The sequence below is a fragment of the Aricia agestis genome, chromosome 16, assembly GCF_905147365.1.
Source record: "Aricia agestis chromosome 16, ilAriAges1.1, whole genome shotgun sequence".
NCBI lineage: Eukaryota > Metazoa > Arthropoda > Insecta > Lepidoptera > Lycaenidae > Aricia > Aricia agestis.
Genome location: NC_056421.1, coordinates 4,811,237 through 4,834,098, shown reverse-complemented (window position 1 = coordinate 4,834,098; position 22,862 = coordinate 4,811,237). Strand labels below are relative to the sequence as shown.

Here is a 22,862-nt window from a genome sequence, read left to right as displayed (position 1 = left end):
AATGGGTCTCAAATAGTATTAGTAGAACATTGTAGTATTACTAGAACATTGTTTCCCGGGGAAACTTCCCCCCATAATTTACTCGACACTGGCCAATGGCCATAGTTTTATAGCCGAAGTGCCATATTAAGAAAAGAAAAAAGTTTGTGGTAATATGTCAATGTCACTGTCAAATCGACTCGTTGCAAGTTGACAGTTGTCAATTTGGTTTACAGTTTGACGTTTGTACTGCCATGGGCCTATGCATTTTATTTAAATTTATTACAAAATAGTGTAATAATATAAAATCTTCCTCAACCTTTTGAATAATTATAACAAGTTTACACCCTTCTGAAACAGACGACCATAATACAAGTTTATAATATGGAGGGAAAACCTGCGAAAATGCCCAAAGTGGCTAAGGTATAAACAAAGCATATTAATATTTTAGCTACTAAAAATTACATTTACACTCCTTTCATAACCTTATTAATAATTTTGTACATTTAGGTCAAAAACAAAGCTCCAGCAGAAATACAAATTACTGCAGAACAGCTTCTACGTGAAGCCAAAGAACGAGATTTGGAAATATTGCCACCACCACCAAAACAGAAAATCTCTGATCCAGAAGAACTTAGAGATTATCAGCACCGCAAAAGAAAAGCATTTGAAGACAATATAAGGAAAAATAGATTGGTAAGTAAACATTAATAAAAATACCAATAATTTCTCTATAAGTACTTACTTAGTAGTAGTGTCCTATTTCATTTTTTTAAAATGGGTTATGAGCCTATTAAGCTTGTTTATGCAAATACTAAATACATATAGAAACTGTATATTTTAAAGCATGCTGTAACTGTGTTGAATTTACATTTCAAGTTGTATATTATATATATATACAGTGTAAACTCCATGTAACGTCACTCTATTTAATGACAAACTCTCTAAAGCGTCGAAATCAATTGACTTTGGTTGGTTTAGCTTGTCTACCATACAATGGTACACTCTACATAGCATCACACCCACTCTCAATAACGTCAGCATTACAACAATTGAACAATAAAAAGTACCTTTTAAATTACTAAATTTAGTAAAAACTGCGCAGCTGTGTACGTTTTTTTGACGCATTGTTATCCTAGCCCGCAATAAACTCGACTTTCGGTATCATGCATACAGAACTTTCTAAAAAATTAGTTCTTTTGTTTACAAATTGAGATGATTGTACGTGTAGGCTGTTTTAGACCCTAGTCCATAACTAATAATAAGTAGTCATGGATTATTAATATCTATTCGTTATCATATTCTCAGTTATACATAAACTTTCAAACTGTAAATACGGTTAGTAAAAGAAAATCACTGTATATTGACGAAAAAGTATTGATTTTTTCTTCTCTCCATTTAACGACAACTCTATATAACGTTACAAAATGCACGGTCCCTTCAGTGTCGTTATATAGAGTTTACACTGTATATTTATATATATTTTTTTTTTAATTTCCAGGTAATAGGAAATTGGCTTAAATATGCTCAATGGGAAGAGTCACAAAAGCAGGTGCAAAGAGCCCGTTCCATATATGAAAGGGCCCTGGATGTGGATCACAGAAATGTTACCCTATGGTATGCCTTATTAACTTATATTTTTTGCTTAAAACTAACTCCAAAACTAAAAAAAATATTAATCAAAATATAGATAAGATATATCTTCTAATATATATAAAATTCTTGTGTCACAGTGTTTGTGCACAAACTCCTCCAAAATGGCTCAACCGATTTTAATGAAATTCTTTATGTACATTAATTGTTAGGCCTGAGAATAGGTTTCTATCTACTTTTTATATTGATACTAAAAATAATTTATATGGCAAAACAACATTTGCTGGGTCAACTAGTATTTTTATAATATTATGTAGCCGTCTAAGTCTCATGCTTGGAACATGCTCTCATGTTATTTACCAGAAAAATCCAGCAATATTGCTTTTAAACTTGAAAGAGACTTATTAGTATTTCTTGTTTTCAGGCTGAAATATACAGAAATGGAAATGCGCAACCGACAAGTGAATCACGCTAGGAACCTCTGGGACAGAGCGGTGACTATACTACCAAGAGTGTCCCAGTTCTGGTACAAGTATACTTACATGGAGGAAATGTTGGAAAATGTTGCTGGTGCCCGACAGGTAGTAATAATTTAAAACAGAGGAATATGAAACAATATCAGACATTCAAAATTAAATCTATGTCACTTATTTGTAAGAAATGAAACAAAATGTTATTTAATTGTTCTTCATATTTATTAACCCGGAGTGAATGAAATAAAAAATGTTTACACCAGCACCATGAGGTGGGTATGACAATACCCCAATATTGAAGGAAGGGTTAAAAGGAAATCATGATATTTTCACAAACTACTAAAAATAGTAATAATTAATTTTCCAGTGTAAGTGCTAATTAACCTAGGAAGCTTAATTAAGTTTTTTTTTTTCTATTTTAGGTTTTTGAAAGATGGATGGAATGGCAGCCAGATGAACAAGCATGGCAGACTTATATCAACTTTGAACTCAGATACAAAGAACTGGATAGAGCCAGACAAATCTACGAAAGATTTGTAATGGTGCACCCAGATGTAAAACATTGGATAAAGTATGCAAAGTTTGAGGAAAATCATGGATTTATCAACAGTGCCAGAAAAGTTTATGAAAGAGCTGTTGAATTTTATGGAGATGAGGAATTAGACGAAAAACTGTTTATTGCTTTTGCAAAATTTGAGGAAAATCAAAAGGAACATGATAGAGCTAGAGTTATATACAAGTATGCCTTGGATCACATCTCAAAAGACAGGAACAAGGAAATTTATAAAGCTTACACAATACACGAGAAGAAATATGGTGACAGATCAGGAATTGAAGATGTTATAGTCAACAAAAGGAAACATATGTATGAACAGGAGGTTGTTGAGAACCCGACTAATTATGATGCGTGGTTTGACTACATCAGACTTGTTGAAAATGAAGGTAATGTTGATGATATCAGAGACACATACGAGAGAGCTATTGCAAATGTTCCACCATCTAAGGACAAGCAGTTTTGGAGGAGATACATCTATTTATGGATTAACTATGCTCTGTATGAAGAATTAGAGGCGGAAGATATAGAAAGGGCTAGGCAGGTTTATAAGACATGTCTTCAGCTGCTCCCACATAAAGTCTTTACTTTCTCTAAAATATGGTTGATGTATGCCCAATTGGAAGTGAGATGTAAAAATTTATCAGTAGCCAGAAAAACACTGGGCATGGCTTTGGGTATTTGTCCCAGAGATAAGTTGTACAGAGGCTACATTGATTTAGAAATTCAGCTTAGAGAATTCGATAGATGTAGGATACTTTATCAAAAGTTTTTAGAGTATGGCCCAGAAAACTGTGTGACATGGATCAAGTTTGCAGAGTTGGAGACGTTGTTGGGCGACATAGATCGAGCGAGGGCGATATATGAGATAGCTGTAGGCCAACCCAGACTTGACATGCCTGAATTGCTGTGGAAGAGCTACATCGATTTTGAAGTATCCCAGGGAGAAACTGATAAGGCGAGACAGCTTTACGAGAGATTGTTGGAGAGAACGGTACATGTAAAGGTCTGGTTGTCCTATGCCAAGTTCGAATTGAATGCGGAAAATCCTGACAACATAAATGTCGAGCTGGCCCGGCGTGTTTATGAACGCGCTAACGATAGCCTAAGAAGCGCCGGAGAGAAGGAAGCGAGAGTGCTCCTATTAGAAGCTTGGAAAGATTTTGAGACTGAAATAGGAAATGAAGTTAAGTTAGAGAAAGTCTTGGCCAAAATGCCTCGAAGAGTTAAAAAGCGCCAAAAGATTGTCAGCGAAGATGGCGTCGAAGAGGGTTGGGAAGAGGTATTCGATTATATCTTCCCCGAAGATGAGATGGTTAGGCCCAATCTTAAACTTTTGGCTGCTGCTAAAAACTGGCGCAAGCGGCAAGAAAAATCTGATGATACAGTTTCGACCAATCAAGAAGGTACAGAAACAGAACCTGGTAATGACAAAGAGTCGGGTAACGATAAATCTGGTGAGAATAAAGAAGCTAGTAATCAAGATAGTGATGATAGAGATTCTGACAGTGATGATTCCTCTGATAATGATGCCAGAACTCCACCTATGAATAGTGAAAAATAAGTGCATAATTAAAATTAATAAATTTTTTAAATCTTTATTATTTTATCCTCAAATAGAGAAAAAATCTAAATATTCTTATTGTAAGCATAGCACATTTGAAATAAAACTCAGGGAGGTACTTAAAATTCCATTTTTTATTGCATATACCGTCAAGATAGTATCGGAGGGTGTTGATCACAGTCCATGAAGAATGCAATATAGCTAACAAGAGCAATCATCATCAATAAGCTAACTAGTCAATCTACATCCTCTGGTTTAACAGGATGAGTTAGAGCTATCACTGATTTTTTCTCAATATCTCTAGAACACGCTTTTCTCATGTCTGAAAAAAAAAGTATTTTACTCATCTAGTCAGAATTAGATTTACAATAAAAACAATGTTTTATTGATTTATTGAAACAGATTGATAAAGCTTTTACTGTAAACAGCTACAAAATAAACAACAAACTTAAAACTTTGCAACCCATGATTCTTCAATTTCTTTTGAATATTTAATATACTACACACGATAAGAGCAAGTGTCTAAACACACTAGGCCGTCCGCAATGTCAAGCATACAAAATACGGATGGAATGTGACAGAATAGTGTGTCATCGGTAATTTAAAATACATTGCAGGCGTAATCATGCGGAATTTACGCCGCGTAACTTCGGCCTAGTGTGTTTAGACACTAAGATTGATATTTATGTAAGCATCTTAAGGACTTATAAATAGGAATAATGTGGTTACCATAAGCATCTTCGTCTGGATCTCCAGAATAATACTCCAATACTGTTCTATACACAATATATCCCAAATTTTTATACATATTTATTGCCACTTTATTGCTGACTCTTACAAACAAGTCAACAAAGTATGCCTTTTTCCTTTCCGATACTTCCTCAAGTATATTCATAAGTGTGGCAGCAAGACCTAGTCGTCTATAATCAGGGCTAACCGTGAGAGCTGTAACATGACCATGCCAATTCTCTCCAAGGCCTTCAGCCTTTCCCATGACTGTAAAACAAATATTACTATGAGAATACTTTTTTGTTTTATAGAATACAGACTGGATTACAATAGCAAAATGCTGTCTATTCTATCAATCCTAACCACTGATTAACTGAAACCAGAGCTGAGCTGCCCTTATATGCAAAGCGTGTAGTGCACACAGGCGCCAAGACAATAAGGGCGCCGCGGCGTAGCCAATTTCGGTCAATTTTAACTAATTAGTATTTAATTAGTTTTAGTAATAAAAATAAGTTAAAACATTTAGATTCGAGAAAAAGAGGTGCTTCATATATTTCGCACACACGCGCTGTGTGGATTTGGCGCGGGCCTGGCTGAAACTTACTGTATCCCATGATTTCACCACTAGGAGATTCAGCAACTTGGAAATACTCTGGCCAGTGAGCTAAGTATTGTGTATAAAACGACAGACCATAAGTTTCTGTCAGTGGGTCAAGATTCCTGAAAAAATGTATTCAACCATATTATGTTTTCAGAGAAATATTGTGATATCGATAAAAAATTATGGGAGTTCAATGACCCCGTTGTTTACAAACATTTTTATTAACAAGAAATTAGATAGAAATAACTACTTAGGTTATATTTAAAAAAAATAATACCAATGTTCTATGGATAAGAGAAAGTTTATTATATATGTAATTCTATTTTAATTAAGCGGCAAAAGGATGTTTATACAGACACATTATTGAATTTAAGCATATCTTCGCATGTAAACGGCCGTATTGTTGTCATCCTAACAAAAAACAGGTCAAATGACTTGTTTGTGTATTTCCTGGATTATAAGATTTGGTATGCTTGTAGATTATAATATTTAAAATAGAAGGTTGTAATTTTAATAAATTATTAAACACTAAAATGAATAAATTTAAGCCTAATAAATTTTACACTGCAAAAAGATCTCATACTATGTTGAGTGTGTTCTTAAACACTTCACAGTACATAAGCCAGTGCAATTTGATGTGTCGACAGCTAATCAAATCTTATTGAATACCATGGCCATTACACTGTTTGAACTTAGGAATACACCAATTTTTAGGCATTTCTTCATCTTCTTCTTTGACTTTTTTGAAGGAGCTAATTGCCTGAATATATGTAAATTGTCTATGGAAGCCGATAGGATCAGAAAAGTCTGTCAAAAAAGTGAAGAAATTAAAAAGTGACAACGTCTTTAATACCTCAATGGTCATCCCTTTCAAATCAATCAGAAAAAAGGGATGACACTACGATGTTGCCACTTTTTAATTTCTTCGGTAATAAAACATATTATTACCTACCTATACTATTTACTAAATAGTATAGGTAGGTAATAAATTAATAATATGTTTTATTTTGAATCTGCTGCCTTATATTCATAAATCATATTAAATAGAAACCAAACTTGTGAATGAATATTATTAAATATAAAATAATATTATTATTAAATAATAAAATAATATTTTTTACTTATCTTTAATATTAGTAAAAATTATTTTTATACGTGGGAGAGCCATGCTTCGGCATGGGCCGGCTCGGCCGGAGAAATACCACGTTCTCACAGAAAACCGGCGTGAAACAGTGCTTTGCGCTGTGTTTCGCCGAGTGAGTGAGTTTACCGGAGGCTAAATCCCCTACCCTATGCCCTTCCTTACCCTCCCCTATTCCCTTCCCATCCCTACCTTCCTCTATTACCCTATTCCCTCTTAAAAGGCCGGCAACGCACCTGCTTCAAGCTTCTTCATTCTTCAATCAAGCTTATATATATATATATATATATATATATATATATATATATATATATATATATATATATATATAAGCTTGATTGAAGAATGCAGCATTAAAATTTAAAGCTACAGGTACACTACACTAATTCGTGATTCGACATACATGAAGAATACTGCATGCTGCACCTGCATTTATGCATTATGCATAATATTGCGTATAGCATATTATTATTTTATGCCATGCAACTACACTTTTCGTAAAATGCATGACCTACTTTTTTATCTGTAATGTTGCCATGATCAACGACTTTCATCAAACATTTTTATACGTGACATCTAGCTCCTATCCTAGCTCCATTCAAAGACATAATATTATCTTACTCGTTTTACCACATGTCGAAAGCCATATTTATTACTCTTTTTATTCAAACCAAGAGCTCAACTGGAGCGATCTATGGGCATCTTGCAGTTTACCAACACGACAATGGCCGAAATGTCCGTACATGATATTTTTTATTGGCTCGTACATCTCTACCTGCCATGTCTTTGGTTTTAAAAATGGCGTATACAAGCTTTTTGTTTGCCGGTTTACGCTGCTGAATGAATACTTTTCAAGATCTTGTGTGTATTCGGAGGACACGTAAACGACGTGAATATGAAAATAGAGTACAATGTGTAGGTACAATTATCTTTACCGTAAATCAGTGAACATATTTTTGTAAAATTATGGTGAATTAGAATGGTGCTTGTGGTTTGTCAAGCTCGCACGTCGACAGGTTACCAGTTTGAAGCGTAAATATCAATCTGCGGGCGTTTTATATTTCAGATATGACAGCGTCGCAAAATAATAGATAATGGAGACTTCAGAAGAGGATGCGGGCGCCTCGGCAAACGCTTCCCGCCGCGTATCGGCGCGGGAAAAGGACGTCGGACGGATTGAGGACGTCGATGCAACCAATATCGCTCACCAGGAGCCATCTGAGCCTCGAGCATCTAACGAAACTAACGCCATGTCGGAGGATAATTTCGATGGCGATAGCGTTCCTTCGCCCTCAACGCAAGACGTCAACACCAGCACGGAGGCGATCTTGGATATGATCGACGAAATTGTCGACGGTCCGGGAGCGCCTAAGAGGTTGAGCGAGTCGCCAGAACAGAGGAGCGATGCCAAGACCGACCCCAAAAATCCACCTGTCACCGACGTACCGACCGAAAGTGATGAACCAATTTGTTCCACAAGTGTCTCCGTCTTGTCGAGTGAAACGAACGCAAGTGAACCCCAGAGTGAAATAACGGAAAACGTTAGTAATTCACAAGCTACATCATCTGAGCTCGAAACAAGTGTATCAACGGAGACAACTGACAACACTGAACCTGTGCAATCGTGTTCAAAAGAAATTTCTGTTAGTTCTGTAACAGATTCCCCGTCTAGTAGTGAAGTTACGAGTGAAAAAGACTGTGGACCTAGTGAAAGGACAGTACAGAGTGCGGCATTATGTGATAAAAATGACAAAATAAATATAGAAAGTGCTGTATCAACCTCTAGTGACAATAATCATGACTCCAGAGACTCTAGTGTTAGTGTTTCGACACGGTCGCCTTTGAGGCGCAGACTCGTCCGTCCTGTGCCCAGCCGACCAGACTCAACTGTGACCTCGTCCTCATCGGTAGACTCAAGTGTAAATAGTGAAGTGACGCAGAGTGAGTGTGCCGTCAAGGATGTGTCCAGTTCTTCTGATGTTGTGACCACTTTAAATGAAAGTAAGCCCGAAGAGATTAGAAATATTAGTGAAGTAAGTCCCTGCAGAGCAGAAACTTCAATGGGTTCGCCCAAAAAAATTAGGCTTATTAGACAGAAACTACCCCAAACAAATGTTGATAATGTAGATGTTAAGAAAGAAAGAAATATTGATGAATGCCATTTGCTTTCTACAAATTCTCAGTGTCAAGGCTCACAAGCTACTAAACCACAGAGCAGCTCTTTGCCAGAAGAAACTGTTCACTCGAATGTTGAATTACCCTCAAAAGACTTAAGTGTCGAGGCAATAAATATAAAACAAGATACATTAGAGGTCAAAGCTCAAGAAAATACTCAGGAAAGTATAGAAGGCTGTAAAGAAAGTCACAATGAGGCCTCTTCTATAGAAAAAACTGCGGATGAGCCTAAGAAGGTGCCGCCCATTAAATTAAATTTACCTGTAAAAGAATCACCACCAAACACCAGCAATTTGACTAGTGGAAATGAAATAAGTACACCTTGCAATGACTCAGACAATCAGAAACAAGTTCCCAAATTAACTATAAAAATTGGTTCAAAACCATCTGAAGAAATGAAATCGCCAATACCTAAATTAACTATAAAAACTTTGAGGCCACCAGAATCCGAATGTAAAAATGACAGTATTATTGAGCAAATCTCTGTTGAAAAGTCCCAAGAAATAAAGTCACCAATACCTAAATTGACCATAAAAACTTTGAGGACGTCTGAATCAGAATCCAAAAATGAAAATGTTACTGAACAAATAATAGTTGAGAAGTCAGAAGAAATGAAATCACCTATACCTAAATTGACTATAAAAACCCTGAGACTGCCAGAAACTGAATGTAAAAATGAAAGTTTCAATGAACAAAAGTCTGTTGAAAAGTCAGACGAAACAAAATCACCAATACCTAAACTTACCATCAAAACGCTAAGGCCTCCCGAATCTGAATGTAAAATTGAAAATGTTAGTATAGAAATTCCTTCAATTGAAAAATCAGAAGAAAAGAAATCACCAATACCTAAGCTAACAATAAAAACCCTGAGGCAGCCTGAGTTGGTACATAAAAATGAAAATGTCAGTGAAGAAACATCATCAATAGAAAAATCTGAGGAACAAAAATCACCAATCCCTAAATTAACAATAAAGACATTAAGGTCGACAGAATCTGAAGGTAAAAATGAAATGGTTAGTGAGGTAATGTCAACTGATAAAAAATCTGAAGAAATGAAATCACCAATACCCAAACTGACAATAAAAACTATGAGGCCACCAGAATCAGATAGTAAAACTGAAAATGTCAGTGAACTATGTTCTATTGCAAAATCTGAAGAAATGAAATCACCGATACCCAAGTTAACAATAAAAACCATGAGGCCACCTGAAACAGACACCAAAAGTCAAATTAAGCTACCAGAAAAAATAAATGAACTACATAGAAAATCAAGTAGCAGTGAAATATCAGAATCTGAATGTTCTGAGAATGATGAGAGTTCAAATACATCAGACCAGGCATCAACGTCTGACCATGGTCCTTCTGACGTTGTACCAAAAGTAACCATTAAACTTGGAAAACCAGGCACTGTTGCAGAAGGACAATTCTATACTGAAAAAAATAGTTCAAAATCAACAGTAAAAACAATACAAAGCTCAGAATGTGAAGCTCCCCTATCTCCATCCAAAATGCAAGTTTTTATAAGTCAACCTGATGAAATGCAGTCAGATAAAATTCCAAAATTAACTATTAAAACTGTTACTAGTAGTAAGTTTGCAAGCCAACCACTGAGTCCAAAACTGACTATAAAACCAATAAGACCGCCTGACACTCATCAAGATAATGTGAACAGTCAAGATACTGAGACAAATGCCTTAACCGAGGATTCAAAAGATAATCTTCATGTGCCTAAAATAACGATTAAAGCTATACCTAAACCTGATAGTGATTTAAATAGTAAATCTAAGAAATCACACCATATTGTACCTTTAGTTAAGCCGACTGACAGTATAGATATAGAAGAAAATGATGATAATAAAGTTCCTGTAGTTTCCAAATCAAATATTAAATCAATTGTAAAGCCTAATGATAGTGTTATAGAAAGTAGCAAAGATGATATACCTAAAATCCCTAAATTAAATATCAAACTTGTGAAAAACCCGGCTTTAAATTCTTGTCAAGAAACAGTATGTGATGATTTAAAAGTCGAGAAACAGGAATCAAACATTCCTGTTGTTAAGAAAATCAACATCAAGCCAATTATTAAGCCATCAGATGCAGATACAACAATGCAAACAAAGAAAGAATCCCCCGAGATAGCTGATTCAAGAAATGAAAATGCTGATAACATTGTAGAAAGCACAAGAGCAGACATAGACAATACAGAGGAAAATGTTCCTGTTGTAAGCAAATTAAGACTCAAATTGAATATTAAACCAGAGGAAACGAGTGGGCCCTCTTCACCAAAAAGTCCAAATATCACGAAATTGAATATAAAACCCATAATTAAACCAGATGAACTAAAAGAAAAAAATGATGAGCTAAGTGAAAGCCACGTTAAAAATCCTCCCCTACTGTTAAAAATTAACATGAAAATGGCCGAATCACATGTCGGTGATCAGCTCAATTTAAATAAAAATGACTATGGTCACTGTAATAATATTGACAAAGATACTTCAACAAAATTAAAACCTATATTTAAACAAAACACAGACTTCAATCTGGAAAATGTAAATAAAGAAATAGTACATGAAAAAGAATCGCCCAAAGTAAACTGTCACAGTCCTAAGGACTCAATATCAAAGGCGAACAAATTAAGAAGCGAAAGTGATACTGAAAACCCCGTTAGCATATCTGCTATAGTGGAAGTAAAACAAAACTGTGATTCTAAATCTGACATTAATCCTCATGTAGACCAGAGTGAAAAGGATAATATTCAAGAAGACATAAAGGCTACACAAAATAAACAAGATAATGCAAGTTCTCTGGCAGTTAATAGTGGAGTATTGCCACATACTAAGACAGTTCTACAGGATTGCAGTGAAGAACCTGCTCATGTAATAAATACAAGTAACACCAATGATCTTTTCTCAGAATCTATAGCAAAATCAAAAGTTAAACATTTATCAAGTAAGCAAAATTGCACATTACTCAAAAAGCTACTTGAAAGTAATACAGATAGTACAAGTGAGGATAAAAATATAACAAGAATTTCTACTGATAAGAATCAAGAGGAAAAAATGACACCAAAACATTTCAATTCAGTAGATGAAAAGCTTAATATAAAACACCAAAGCAATGTACAACTGAATCATGATGACCTCGCTAATGACAAAAAAGATTTAGCTTGCAATAGCTTAACTTTGAAGTCAAGTATGCCTCCGGACAAAAATAAGAGAGTCAATGAGAATTTGACAAAGCCATTAGAGATAAGTGTATCTGAAAAACTTCTTCACAGTCCTGACCAAGACTCACCACGGATAATACTAAAAATTAATAAAGTTGACCTAACATCTAAAACATCCAATGATGAAACAAATGTCCATAACGCTTCGGAAAGTCCAGGAGAAAACATGAATGAAAAACAAGGTAAGAATCTCACAAACAGAAGGAAGAAAGTTCATGTAGATACACCAATGCCAGATGGGAAAAGGCTAAGAAGTTCCCGAGTTGTAAACAGTGTTGAAAAGGGGCAAATTTCAAAACAGATTCTCAATAAGAGGCCCTCAACTGACAAAAGTCCTCCTCAAAAGGATTTAAAACTATTAGACACCAAAAGAATGAAGCTTGGTCATTTGATATCAACTAAAACAATAGCACCAATCACTTCAAAGGACTCATCTTTGTCGCCACCTACTAAAATCGTTGAAGAAAAACAGGATGTAAAAATTTTAAACCACACATTACTAAATAACGAGAACTGTGCTAAAAATGGAAGTTCGAAGTTGCATAATATTTTGACAAATTTACAAAATAAACAGTTGCATAATTTGCCATTTAATGATCTTACACATAGAGAGAATAATGAAAGTCCTGATTTGAAATCTAGTACATCAACTGGTAGCATAGAGATAGAGATTGAAAGAACATCTCCGATAAGGCCAAAAATTCATGAGATGATTTTTCAAGAAAGTTCCGAATCGCGTGATTTTAATATTGCTGCTGAAGAAATGTTAAAAGATCCTTTGGCAGTGGACACAAACATAAAGGATACTCCTTCCTTTTTACTCGACAATTCAGACATTCCCAAGACTGTAGATATGACGCCGCAACCAAAGAAAAGAGGGAGGCCTAGAAAAATTCCCCTTTCAGAAGGTGCCAAAACTGTTCAACTGCCGGTAATGGCATTAGAAGAAAGACCCCAAAGATCATTGCGATTATCAAGGTAAGATTTTATTTCAAGTGTTAATTTACTATTTTCTATTAAAACACTTTTACATGTCTTTGTCTATGTTGAGGCTATGTGCCAGAAATATGCAGCAGAACTTGTATTATTCACTGTGTAAATAAGAGGGTAAGTATTTAATTTCATTATTTGCTAGTTAAGTGTGTAATGTGCACATGTTAATTTCATTTTCATGTTATTTGAAATGTTGAAAATAAATTAACAAGACTAGACTGAAAATAAACATAGTAATTTATGTTCAATACAAACTAAACTTTCAGGTATGTTTTTTATTTTTTTTTCCAGGGAGCGCCCTCCTTTAGTGGTGAAACCCCGAGGCAGGGGGAGAGGTAGAGGCAGAAGACTGACCACTGAACCCAAAGACCCTGAGTGCAGCGAGGACAAAAAGTTCCAGCCCGTTCAACTGGTTGAGCCGAAACAGGAGGAGGAAATCGATCCAACGAGCTCCCGGATCAAACTGCCGCGCATGACCGAAGCGCTCGACAAAATGCCATGCTCAACTCCATTATCGAGTAGAAGAAGAAATTCTTCTTCGTCCGACCTGTTGGAGGAATCGCAAGACTTCAAAGGCGATATGGAGACAGACACGAGTCTGCCGAAGATGGAGAATCCGTTTCTTAAGTCTCCGGAGATGTTCGGCAGTGGCCGGAGCTTGCGCGGGCGCGGGAGCCGCGGGGGGCGTGGCCGACCCGCCAAGACGCCGCGCGGCCGCGGTAGAGGGCGGGGTGGCGGCAGAGGTGCTATGTATATGAAGGTATGTAATAAGTTCTGATTATTTATTGACAATAATAAACATAATCTCAATTAACTTAAATTATGAAGATATTTTTAAAATTGAATGTAATATATTTTTAATGTTATTCATAGAGAGTGTAATTTATGTTATAAGGGAAGAAAGGGACCTGTACACATATTCATTCAAAGATCAAATAGAACGAAATTACAATGTTAGATAATTTAAGTAATTAGTAAAGGACAAATGTAACACCATTTCGTCTTCGATCATTAAATGCAATTTAATGAGCTTTAACAAGCTCATAAAACGTGAAGGTTTAACAAGTTTGTACAATTTCAGGAAACAATGGGTATATACGGGCGGGTGTGTGGGCCCGCCACTACCACCGTGCAGTTGTTTGAAGAGGAGACTTGCATGATGGACGATAATGCTACACCTTCAAAGTAAGTACAGTAGGGCCTCGTTATTCCGGAGAGGAAAAAACAAGACCCTTAACGGATTATCCGGATTATATTATGCAATATTTAATATTAATAAAACACATGTTTAACCTTAGTTTTTTAATATCAATGTCGAATATTTACGTGGCGGCGCCATGATCTTAGCGTACGCGCTAAATTGACACTACTACGTAATTACATGAAAGGCGATAAACAAAAGACGGCGCGTTGGCTCATGACAACCCCTACACTCGCCGGCCTCCCCCGCGAATCCCATTGGCCGGCCGGATTACAGCGATCACCGAACAAGCGGGAGTCCGGATTACCGAGGCCCTACTAATTATTTTTACCTTCGATCGCCTCTTATTTAAGTCTTATAATTTATAGTTTAGGTGTTTAGAAAAGACTGATAAGGATAGCGACATCAATTAGCAAGCACTTGGAGTAAAGAGGGTTAGAACTTAGGTGTTTGATTTTTTAAATTTTTTCCAGACCTGCACACCTCCTCGATGAAGATTCACAGAGTTCTGTCAAAAGCTCCACCAACGAGAGCAGCAAAATGAAGAAATCCAAGTTTGCGGATCTGTTTGACAGGTATATAATAATAATGATTGCAGTACCAGTGTGAGATACAAATTATAGGAAACGTAATTTAGTCTTCGGAAAACCATATTTTTTTCTCCCTAGTGTGTATTTATTTATTATCTTTTACTTAAACTTTATGGAGTGTATGCACAGTAAACTCTATATACAGGATGTAACAAAACTAAGTGATAAGAATTTACTGAGGAAATTCTCGGGTTAAGGTGTATCCAAAAAGTAGTACTAAACAAAAAAACGCATTTGAAATTTTTGGAAAAAACGCATTTGAAATCTTTGAAAAAAAATTGAATTACAGCACTGTCCACTACTGTACACTACTGCACGTGGACTTTCATTCATTGACTCAGATTCGAACGCATCGATTGGTCTAACGCAGGCGGATCGCGTGATCGCGTGAACCAATCAATGCGTTGAAAATTTTTCATTTACCGGAGCCACAAAATTAAAAAGCGGGTGGAGCTACACCCGCTTTTTAATTTTGTGGCTCCGCATAATTAACTTAACCCATTTAGACCCAAATGAAACTGAACCATGGAAAATATGAATTTTCTTTATTAATTTATAGAAACCAATAAAATTATTAGGAAAACACAAAAAACTTATTTTTTTTTAATTCTTATATTAAAAAAAATTGCCGTCCTCAAATGGGGCCAATGGGATCATACGGTGTGAAAATTTTCGATATATATTTTATGAATGTTCCGTGTTTTCACACATTTCACAAATTGTCTTTGACCTTTTTCATGACGTAATGCTAGCCCATCAGAACAACGCGATTGTTGCGACAGTTTTTCGTGAAATTGACCCTTCATGCTGCAGGTTTGGCAGTACAGATATGTATTGCTGGTTGCAGGATTCTACCGCTTGTATGTCTCAAGTAATGACGACCAAATGCCGTCGAAATTGGAGCTGATTCAATTCTTGTTTTTATTACTTTGATGATGCAGCCGCCATGCGTTTGCTACTGCTACATCCAGCATGTGCGTAAACAGTACCTACCAGTTACCACCAACTTTTGTTTCGTATAACAGTGCGAGAAAATCGATTGACCAGTTGACTTGACCCCACGCATATCCTTGTTATAGCTTTGATAAAAATGTAGGAAGCTAACGTCCACATTCTTTCAACAGTAATACATCTGTTTAGTTTTCCCAGAAGAAAAACGCTGTAATGGCTTCCCCCGATTGCATAGACATTATAATCCAGCCGATGTAAAACAAATTCTGATTTAGTTGGTCGAAACAGTAGTCAAACTCGTCGTTTTCTTTTTTTTTCATATCCCTTGACGAATACGAGAGGACAATTTTCTGTACTGCCTTGGCCAACAGTATCAGTTGCACAATAGCCAGCTACCCCTTGCAATAGTGAAAAATTGGTATAGAGACACATGGTTGCGAAGGAAATACGAATAAATATATCTTTCCACTGTCATCTTCTATCATAGCAACTTCCTGAAGTCCATAGTATTTATCATAGCTATTGAATACCCTTCAGTTCATTGATTATACGACATTGATCGGTGGACAAAAATTGGAATAATTTACATCCAATGTGCCCATTGGCCCCAAATAGGGACACTTGTATAAAACTACTCCTAATCTTATAAAGACTAAAGCTTTTCACACTAATATGTATATTTTTATATGTTATAGTGTAAAGAGCTCTTTCAAGTAAAAAAATATAAATGCTTAAAAGAAAAACTTGAAAATAAAAAATACTAACTTGGCGTCATTTCGGATGTTAGAAACAGCTTCAGAAAAATCGTTATAAAACACTGTGAACAATTTTAATATTATTTGTTCCTTCTGGGAATAAAAATATACTTTTAGCAAATTGACACTTACAATAAAAATAAGTATAAACTTGAAAGACAAAAAATTTAAGTAATTTTAAAAGTGTCCTTGTTTGGGCACGGCGGGTCTATATGGGTTAAGGGAAATAAGATTGTAAGTTTGTTCTTATGATTTTATTTTAATGTATTTCTATACATTATAATAGAACAATAAAATAATAAAACAATAAATATAATAGAACAATAGTTCTGGATTAACGGTATGAAATAATATTAAATAATATTAAAATCTAAAAGTTTTACATTATTTTAAATAAGAAATTACATATGTAAATGTGTTAAACTTTTTAAATTTTAATCAAATAAAAAATCTTGCGTTACTGAAACCTCCAGTGGCTTCGATCACCTGATCGAGGTCATTGCGCTCTGGCGTTGACAAAGATTTTTACGACGCGGTGCTTAAGAGGAGTCCACACCGCCGTTTTTCCATACAAACGTTGTCCCGTGTTTCCTCCGTGGATAATGCCGGTAGAGTTATGATTTTTTTTCTGAATATCTATGGCCACTATTAGCATGTCCCTGTTTTCTTTTTTTTCATAATTTTATTATTAAAAAAGATAAGAACGTCCAAAAACCCAAAATAAAAAATGGCCAGATTTTCCTCTGTGTTCAAACACTCAGAAAACAAAACTGGCTAAAATATACAAAAAAAAATAAAACATAGGAACACAGTTCAAGCCTTGCTTTAATTCTTAATGAAAAAAGTACTAAAGTCGGTTAAGTTTTGGAGAAGGAATCAGTGGACAACGAATCGAAGATTTTCTGTTCTTTTATTAGAACTTTTGTCGTATTGTCTTTGTCGCGCTCTGCGGTGGGAGACTTGAGATTGGTGAGACAGCAATACATTTTCAAATACCTATTTTCAATTTATCTCGCCCCTGGTGTATCCTCTTAAATAAAAATGTATGGAAGAAAATTGAGGGACACATGCACACCCTAAAGTATTATCACTTGGTTATGTTACACCCTGTAAAAATGATTTTCTAGTTACACAATATAATGAACTAGAAAATATTTTTTTAGCTTTTCTGTTGTTGGAGGAAAACTCAGTGACATTATTCTATTTCAGCAACAAAATATGGACTGCTGATGATGTAAAGGAGTACACATGGCCGCTGGAGGACTCTGGAAATGGGGAACATCAGGTTAGCAACATTATTTTATAACTAGACGTTCTGTGCGAAATTTATAAAAGGAATTCCGCGGGAACCGGAAATTTTCCAGCTAAAAAGTACCATACATCCTGTTCTATGGTCTAGTGTTGCCTGTGCCAAATTTTATAAAAATTGTTCCAGTATTCGTGAAATTAAATTGTCCCAAGAAACTTTTAAGATTTATAATATTATTAATAAAAATTGGGCCCACTTACTCAGATGTGGGTTAAAAACAACTCCGAGTTAGATTTCTAGTTATTAGTCTTATATTATCTGTCTTATTATTAAACTCTTTTCTTCAATTTATTCTGATCTGGCACAGATTAGAATTTATAATGTAAATAAAATTATTATAATGTTGGATACGACGGTACTTATGTAATTATAATTTTAAGGTTATGATGATACAAGAACAAGTGGCCATGTTTCTTGGCATAAAGAGCTTTAAAAGAAGATATCCAGAATTGAAAAGAAGAACTATCACAGGGGACGAGAGGAACTATGTCCTACAGAAAGGACTGGTGACTGAAGCCCTATGTGACCTAGGTATGTATTTATTTACTTTTGTTTTTATAGTCAGGGAGCCCTAGAACAATTTTTTTTATTAGTATCAAGCAAATTTTTTATGAGTAGCCATTTTGATAAGGCAAACAACATTTTTATCTGCGAAAAATCTTGAAAGTGACTAACAGAGATAGAAAGGATTTCATACTTTGATTTGATGGTCCTAAAATATGGATTGTTCTATTTGTAGGACAACGTTACTCTTAAATTATATAACTATTAACCTACCAATATACAAAAAATCAGCTGGTTAGGGTTCCGTTTTAGGGTACCGTAGTCAACCAAGTTTTTTTTATTACAGAACCCTATTTTGGGTTTACATACTAACTAATCTCACGTCAGAAAAAAGCCAACACATCTGAACCGACATGAAAATAATAATAATTTTCCTACTTTTAGTTAACGCTGGCAAGCCATTCCCACCACTCGATTTAACATTTTTTTTTGTGCACAGGAAGTACATAGCAACTGTGTAGAAAAAAATTGAAAGTCCTGAACCTACATTTATTCCACCGCCTGCCAGCACGCAGATTATCAGAAAAGGTTGTTCAGCTAACTGGCTGAAGCCACATGACCGATTTAGTTATCAGCTCTTAGTCGATTACCTTTCATATATTGATTGTTAGGAATATTCTTACGAGAGTATAAGTTACAGTACTTTTATCTATATTAGTACTCGGGAATTATTGTGTTTATGGCTAAAAGTTGATAACATCAAAATGTTTCATTTTAGGTATAACGGCAGTTGATGCCAGTGAAGTATTAGACATAATGTTATCGGACTACCCACACAAGTATGAGGAGTATCGCTCCCATCAGAGAATCAAGCAGCTAAACGAACCGGAACCTGAAGAGATAAAGGTCGAGGTTAAAGTTGAAAGAGTTGAGATAAAACCAGATGCGAAGCCAACCGAAAGCAAACCTGAGCCACCAAAGGTCGATCCGGAGAAATTGAGACTGGTATGTATAATATTTTTTACTAAAAAAGTTATGTTTCTGTATGTTAGGAAAACTTTCCCAGGACACAAAACTAAATCCATATACATATTATATGGTTGCAGATTGATGTAGCTAAAAGCTATGATTAGTAAAAATAGAATGTGATTTGGACCACCTGTCTAAACCTTCCTTTAGTTCGCTATAGTTAGTCCTGTGAGTCTCGTAATTTGGTCACACAACATTCCTGACTTGCTTTTCTGTTTATCGACAAACGATATGACCAATATCGAAAAAGAAAATTTATATTCATAATAAAGTCGTGCTAATAAAAAACATCAACAGGAAATGGCGGCAGCGGCAGTCGCGTCCGCTTCAGAATGGAACACGCGCATGAACACGCTACGGCGCGGTGCGTGCGCGGACCTACAGTCGCTGACGGTGCTGCGGCGGCGCGCCCCGCCCCCCGCGCCCGTAGTGCGTGTGCGCCCGCCGGCCGGCTTCTACCCGCACGCTCTGTTGCCCGGCCAATACCAGCACACGTACCGCCGATACACGCCGCAGGAGCTCAGGTGTGTATCATTTTGATATTCGATTTTTTTAATGAAATAAGGGGGCAAAAGGGCAAAGGGGTCACCTGATGGAAAGCAACTTCCGTCGCCCATGGACACTCGCAGCATCAGAAGAGCTGCAGGTGCGTTGCCGGCCTTTTAAGAGGGAATAGGGTAATAGGGGAGGGTAGGGAAGTGAAGGGAATAGGGGAGGCTAGGGAAGGGAATAGGGGAGGGGATTGGGCCTCCGGTAAACTCACTCACTCAGCGAAACACAGCGCAGGCGCTGTTTTACGCCGGGCCGACCCCCTCCTTCCGGCTCACCTCCTAGACGTCAGGACTTTTAGTATGTTTTGTCCGTTATCACCCTGAATAAGTTCCAGTAGAAATCGCTTAGGTTCCCGCTCACGCACTCTATACCCCCGTTTGAGTCATTCGTTAACCGGACTAATTATAATAAGAGCTTTTTACGTTTGGCTAGAAAATAGCTACCAAATCACAAAGTCATCACATTTTTTCTGGGGACACGCCCACCATTTAAATTTCTCTATATTACGATTTCTCTAAACGTCTCTATATAATGATTAGATATTCCAAATTATTAATAATTAAAATAATTATTTATAATTTGGAATAACTACCAAAACCTTGCATACATCTTGAATTTATTTTAAGTAATAATTAATATGACTATAGTTTAGTAAGAATATGTATAGTCTAAAGTCATATAATGTTTGTATAGTCTAATTTCAGATAATAACCTTTCTTCACGGTGATTTTAAAATAATTCAAGTAAAACTCAGAGATAATAGTTTTAAAGGCTAGGATATAATATCATGTTCTTTCAGATATTTCCCGCTGAATACTGTGACGGCGGCGCCGCCCCCGCCCCCCTCGCCCGTGGAGTCGAGCTCGGAGTCCGAACAGGAGTGGGGCTCGCAGTATACCAGTAGTGACGACTCGGACACCGACACACATAGGAACGCCAAGGTAATATATTATTTTGTTCAGTCATGCTGACTGGTGAGATATGTTCAATACTCGCGGACGTGATATTTAGCTATTATATTAGTTGAAAAAAAAAAATGTAAAAAAATAATATCAATTGATCATTGAGTATTTGTAGCTTAAAGCAGGCCTGTCCCACTCGCGAGAATAGGCATCGAACTGTAAGTACCACCCGCGGGTGGCCAATCAGTAGGGACTCACAAGCGAGCGGTGACGCATGGGCAAGATTTTTCGTCGCGTATCTACTGTTTACTGATCCTAGAGGAATTTTATTCATGATACTGATTTAACCGCTGTGAAAAAATCGTTATAAATCTTATAAAAATGAACAATTAAAAAAGGCCTATGAAATATGTATTTGAATAAGGTATTTAAATACAAAAAGTAGATAAAAACTATACAAACATAGCAAATAAACCAATTTCATACAAAGAAACACACAAACTACACAGAAATAAACACAAGTTACTATGTTTAAATTGTAAAAGTTTCCTGCACTATAATCGAATATATAAAACTACTATAAAATATAGGTCGGATTCCTAAAATTTTATATTACTATAAAAAGGTTTGCTATTCGTACCAATAGTAATTAAAAAATATTATTTTGTTTTCTAAAAGGCGAAAACCTTGATTTCATCAGAAAAGGTACGAGTTATGCGATAGACAGAGAGTGGACATGTAGGTGAATATAATTATAGGCACCTAGCACTGCGCGGTCGGAATTTGAACTTTATAATATCGTAGCATGAGTCGTTATTTATTTAAACGGGTTTCGCCAGTGGGAATTCTGTTGGTAATACTAATATAATATATTCTGTGCTTAAAGTTAAATAATTATTTACCCAACGCATGGACACCGTGCGCGGGAGGGGTAGCGCGCGGCGCGGGGCGCACGTCGCCGCGCCAGCCGCATAGTAATTTACTAAGTGTCCATGATTCATTTATTTAAAGGGAAATTTGGTCAAAAATTAAGTACCTATCTTTATTACATAAATAATAATTTTAATGAGAATCGAGTACCGAGTACTCTCCTTAAGTATTGATCATGTCTCACCAATCTACTACCATACCATTACAGTAAGTAGTGTCTCACAACAACGCGCAACGGTGTATTTACGTATAATTATCCATAAAAAAGTTTTTTATATTCTAGAACTTAAAATTGATATTAAGGCGGGGATTAATCTCAATCAAAAACGATAACCTTGCACACAACCAAAGACCAAGCGTATACGCATCGCAATAAGATTCATTTTAGCTTAGCATAAAACTATAGGTTCTCGGGCGGATCTTCTCTATTTTTCATGTTTTTTTTAAATATCTTTGGAAATAAATATTAAGAAACAAAATTGTTCGGTTAAAGAATTTTTAATATAGATTTACTAACAATTTATTCAAATAAAATGTACAATTATCCTAGTTAATACTTATATTTCGATGAAATAGAGTTTTTTCGGAGGTAAGTTTGTAAATTAATTACAGCCAAAGTATTACGTTTTATTAAAATGTTTATGGTTTAAGGTATTTTGAATATTGTGCTTTATATCTCATATTTTTTAACACTTCGTTATTATATTGGAACTAGGTAAACCGGGAGTCACGGAATAACAAATTGGGGTTTATCCTCGCCTTAAAAGCAAAACGTCGTTCAGGTCCCAATACCTTCTAACTGTAGGTGCTTATTTTGCAGGAGAAGGAAAAAAAACGATTAACTTTTTAGGTCTTATTTACCGAATTCTATCTATGACTTCTAATGAACTTATTACATACTAATAATTTAAATAATGTCTTGTATTCTTGTAAAACCGTCAATTAAGAGATATTGATCTTCAAAACGTAAAGTTGTATGTTTAATGTAGCTAATAACATAACCCTGGCAGTATCACTACTATTTCAACTTATAGCATTATATTATTTTTAAATATTCCTTATACTTAATTTATTCAGCTTAATATTTATTCGTATTAATGCTATTTTTTTTA

The 22,862-nt window shown here is 35.7% G+C and overlaps 3 protein-coding genes across 7 annotated transcripts in view; 2 read left to right on the top strand and 1 right to left on the bottom strand.

The window, feature by feature from the left end:
- Positions 1-227: 227 nt before the first annotated feature.
- Positions 228-4,193, top strand: LOC121735096 (protein crooked neck). The gene is made up of 5 exons (XM_042125791.1): positions 228-402; positions 490-675; positions 1,481-1,596; positions 1,997-2,153; positions 2,468-4,193. The coding sequence occupies exons 1-5, from the start codon at positions 364-366 to the stop codon at positions 4,160-4,162; spliced, it is 2,193 nt and encodes a 730-aa protein (XP_041981725.1). The 5' UTR covers positions 228-363; the 3' UTR covers positions 4,163-4,193.
- Positions 4,194-4,278: 85 nt separating this feature from the next.
- Positions 4,279-6,040, bottom strand: LOC121735106 (N-alpha-acetyltransferase 20). Its single transcript, XM_042125810.1, has 4 exons — positions 5,850-6,040; positions 5,496-5,611; positions 4,892-5,158; positions 4,279-4,484 (listed from the first exon to the last, which is right to left on the bottom strand). Exons 1-4 carry the CDS (start codon positions 5,900-5,902, stop codon positions 4,399-4,401), a joined length of 522 nt encoding a protein of 173 aa, XP_041981744.1. The 5' UTR covers positions 5,903-6,040; the 3' UTR covers positions 4,279-4,398.
- Positions 6,041-7,267: 1,227 nt separating this feature from the next.
- LOC121735090 (microtubule-associated protein futsch) overlaps positions 7,268-22,862 on the top strand; it is a 29,820-nt gene continuing 14,225 nt past the window's right edge. For 2 of the 5 annotated variants that reach the window (XM_042125776.1, XM_042125778.1), the window contains exons 1-10: positions 7,268-7,548; positions 7,700-13,012; positions 13,319-13,787; positions 14,109-14,212; positions 14,702-14,803; positions 17,734-17,809; positions 18,214-18,364; positions 19,116-19,342; positions 19,664-19,890; positions 20,718-20,859. In XM_042125776.1, the coding sequence (XP_041981710.1) occupies positions 7,728-13,012; positions 13,319-13,787; positions 14,109-14,212; positions 14,702-14,803; positions 17,734-17,809; positions 18,214-18,364; positions 19,116-19,342; positions 19,664-19,890; positions 20,718-20,859 (6,783 nt within the window). In that variant the 5' untranslated portion in view covers positions 7,268-7,548; positions 7,700-7,727. Of the gene's footprint in view, positions 7,549-7,699; positions 13,013-13,318; positions 13,788-14,108; positions 14,213-14,701; positions 14,804-17,733; positions 17,810-18,213; positions 18,365-19,110; positions 19,343-19,663; positions 19,891-20,717; positions 20,860-22,862 lie in introns of all 5 variants that reach the window. The other 3 variants (XM_042125775.1, XM_042125779.1, XM_042125777.1) reach the window with 2 other exon arrangements.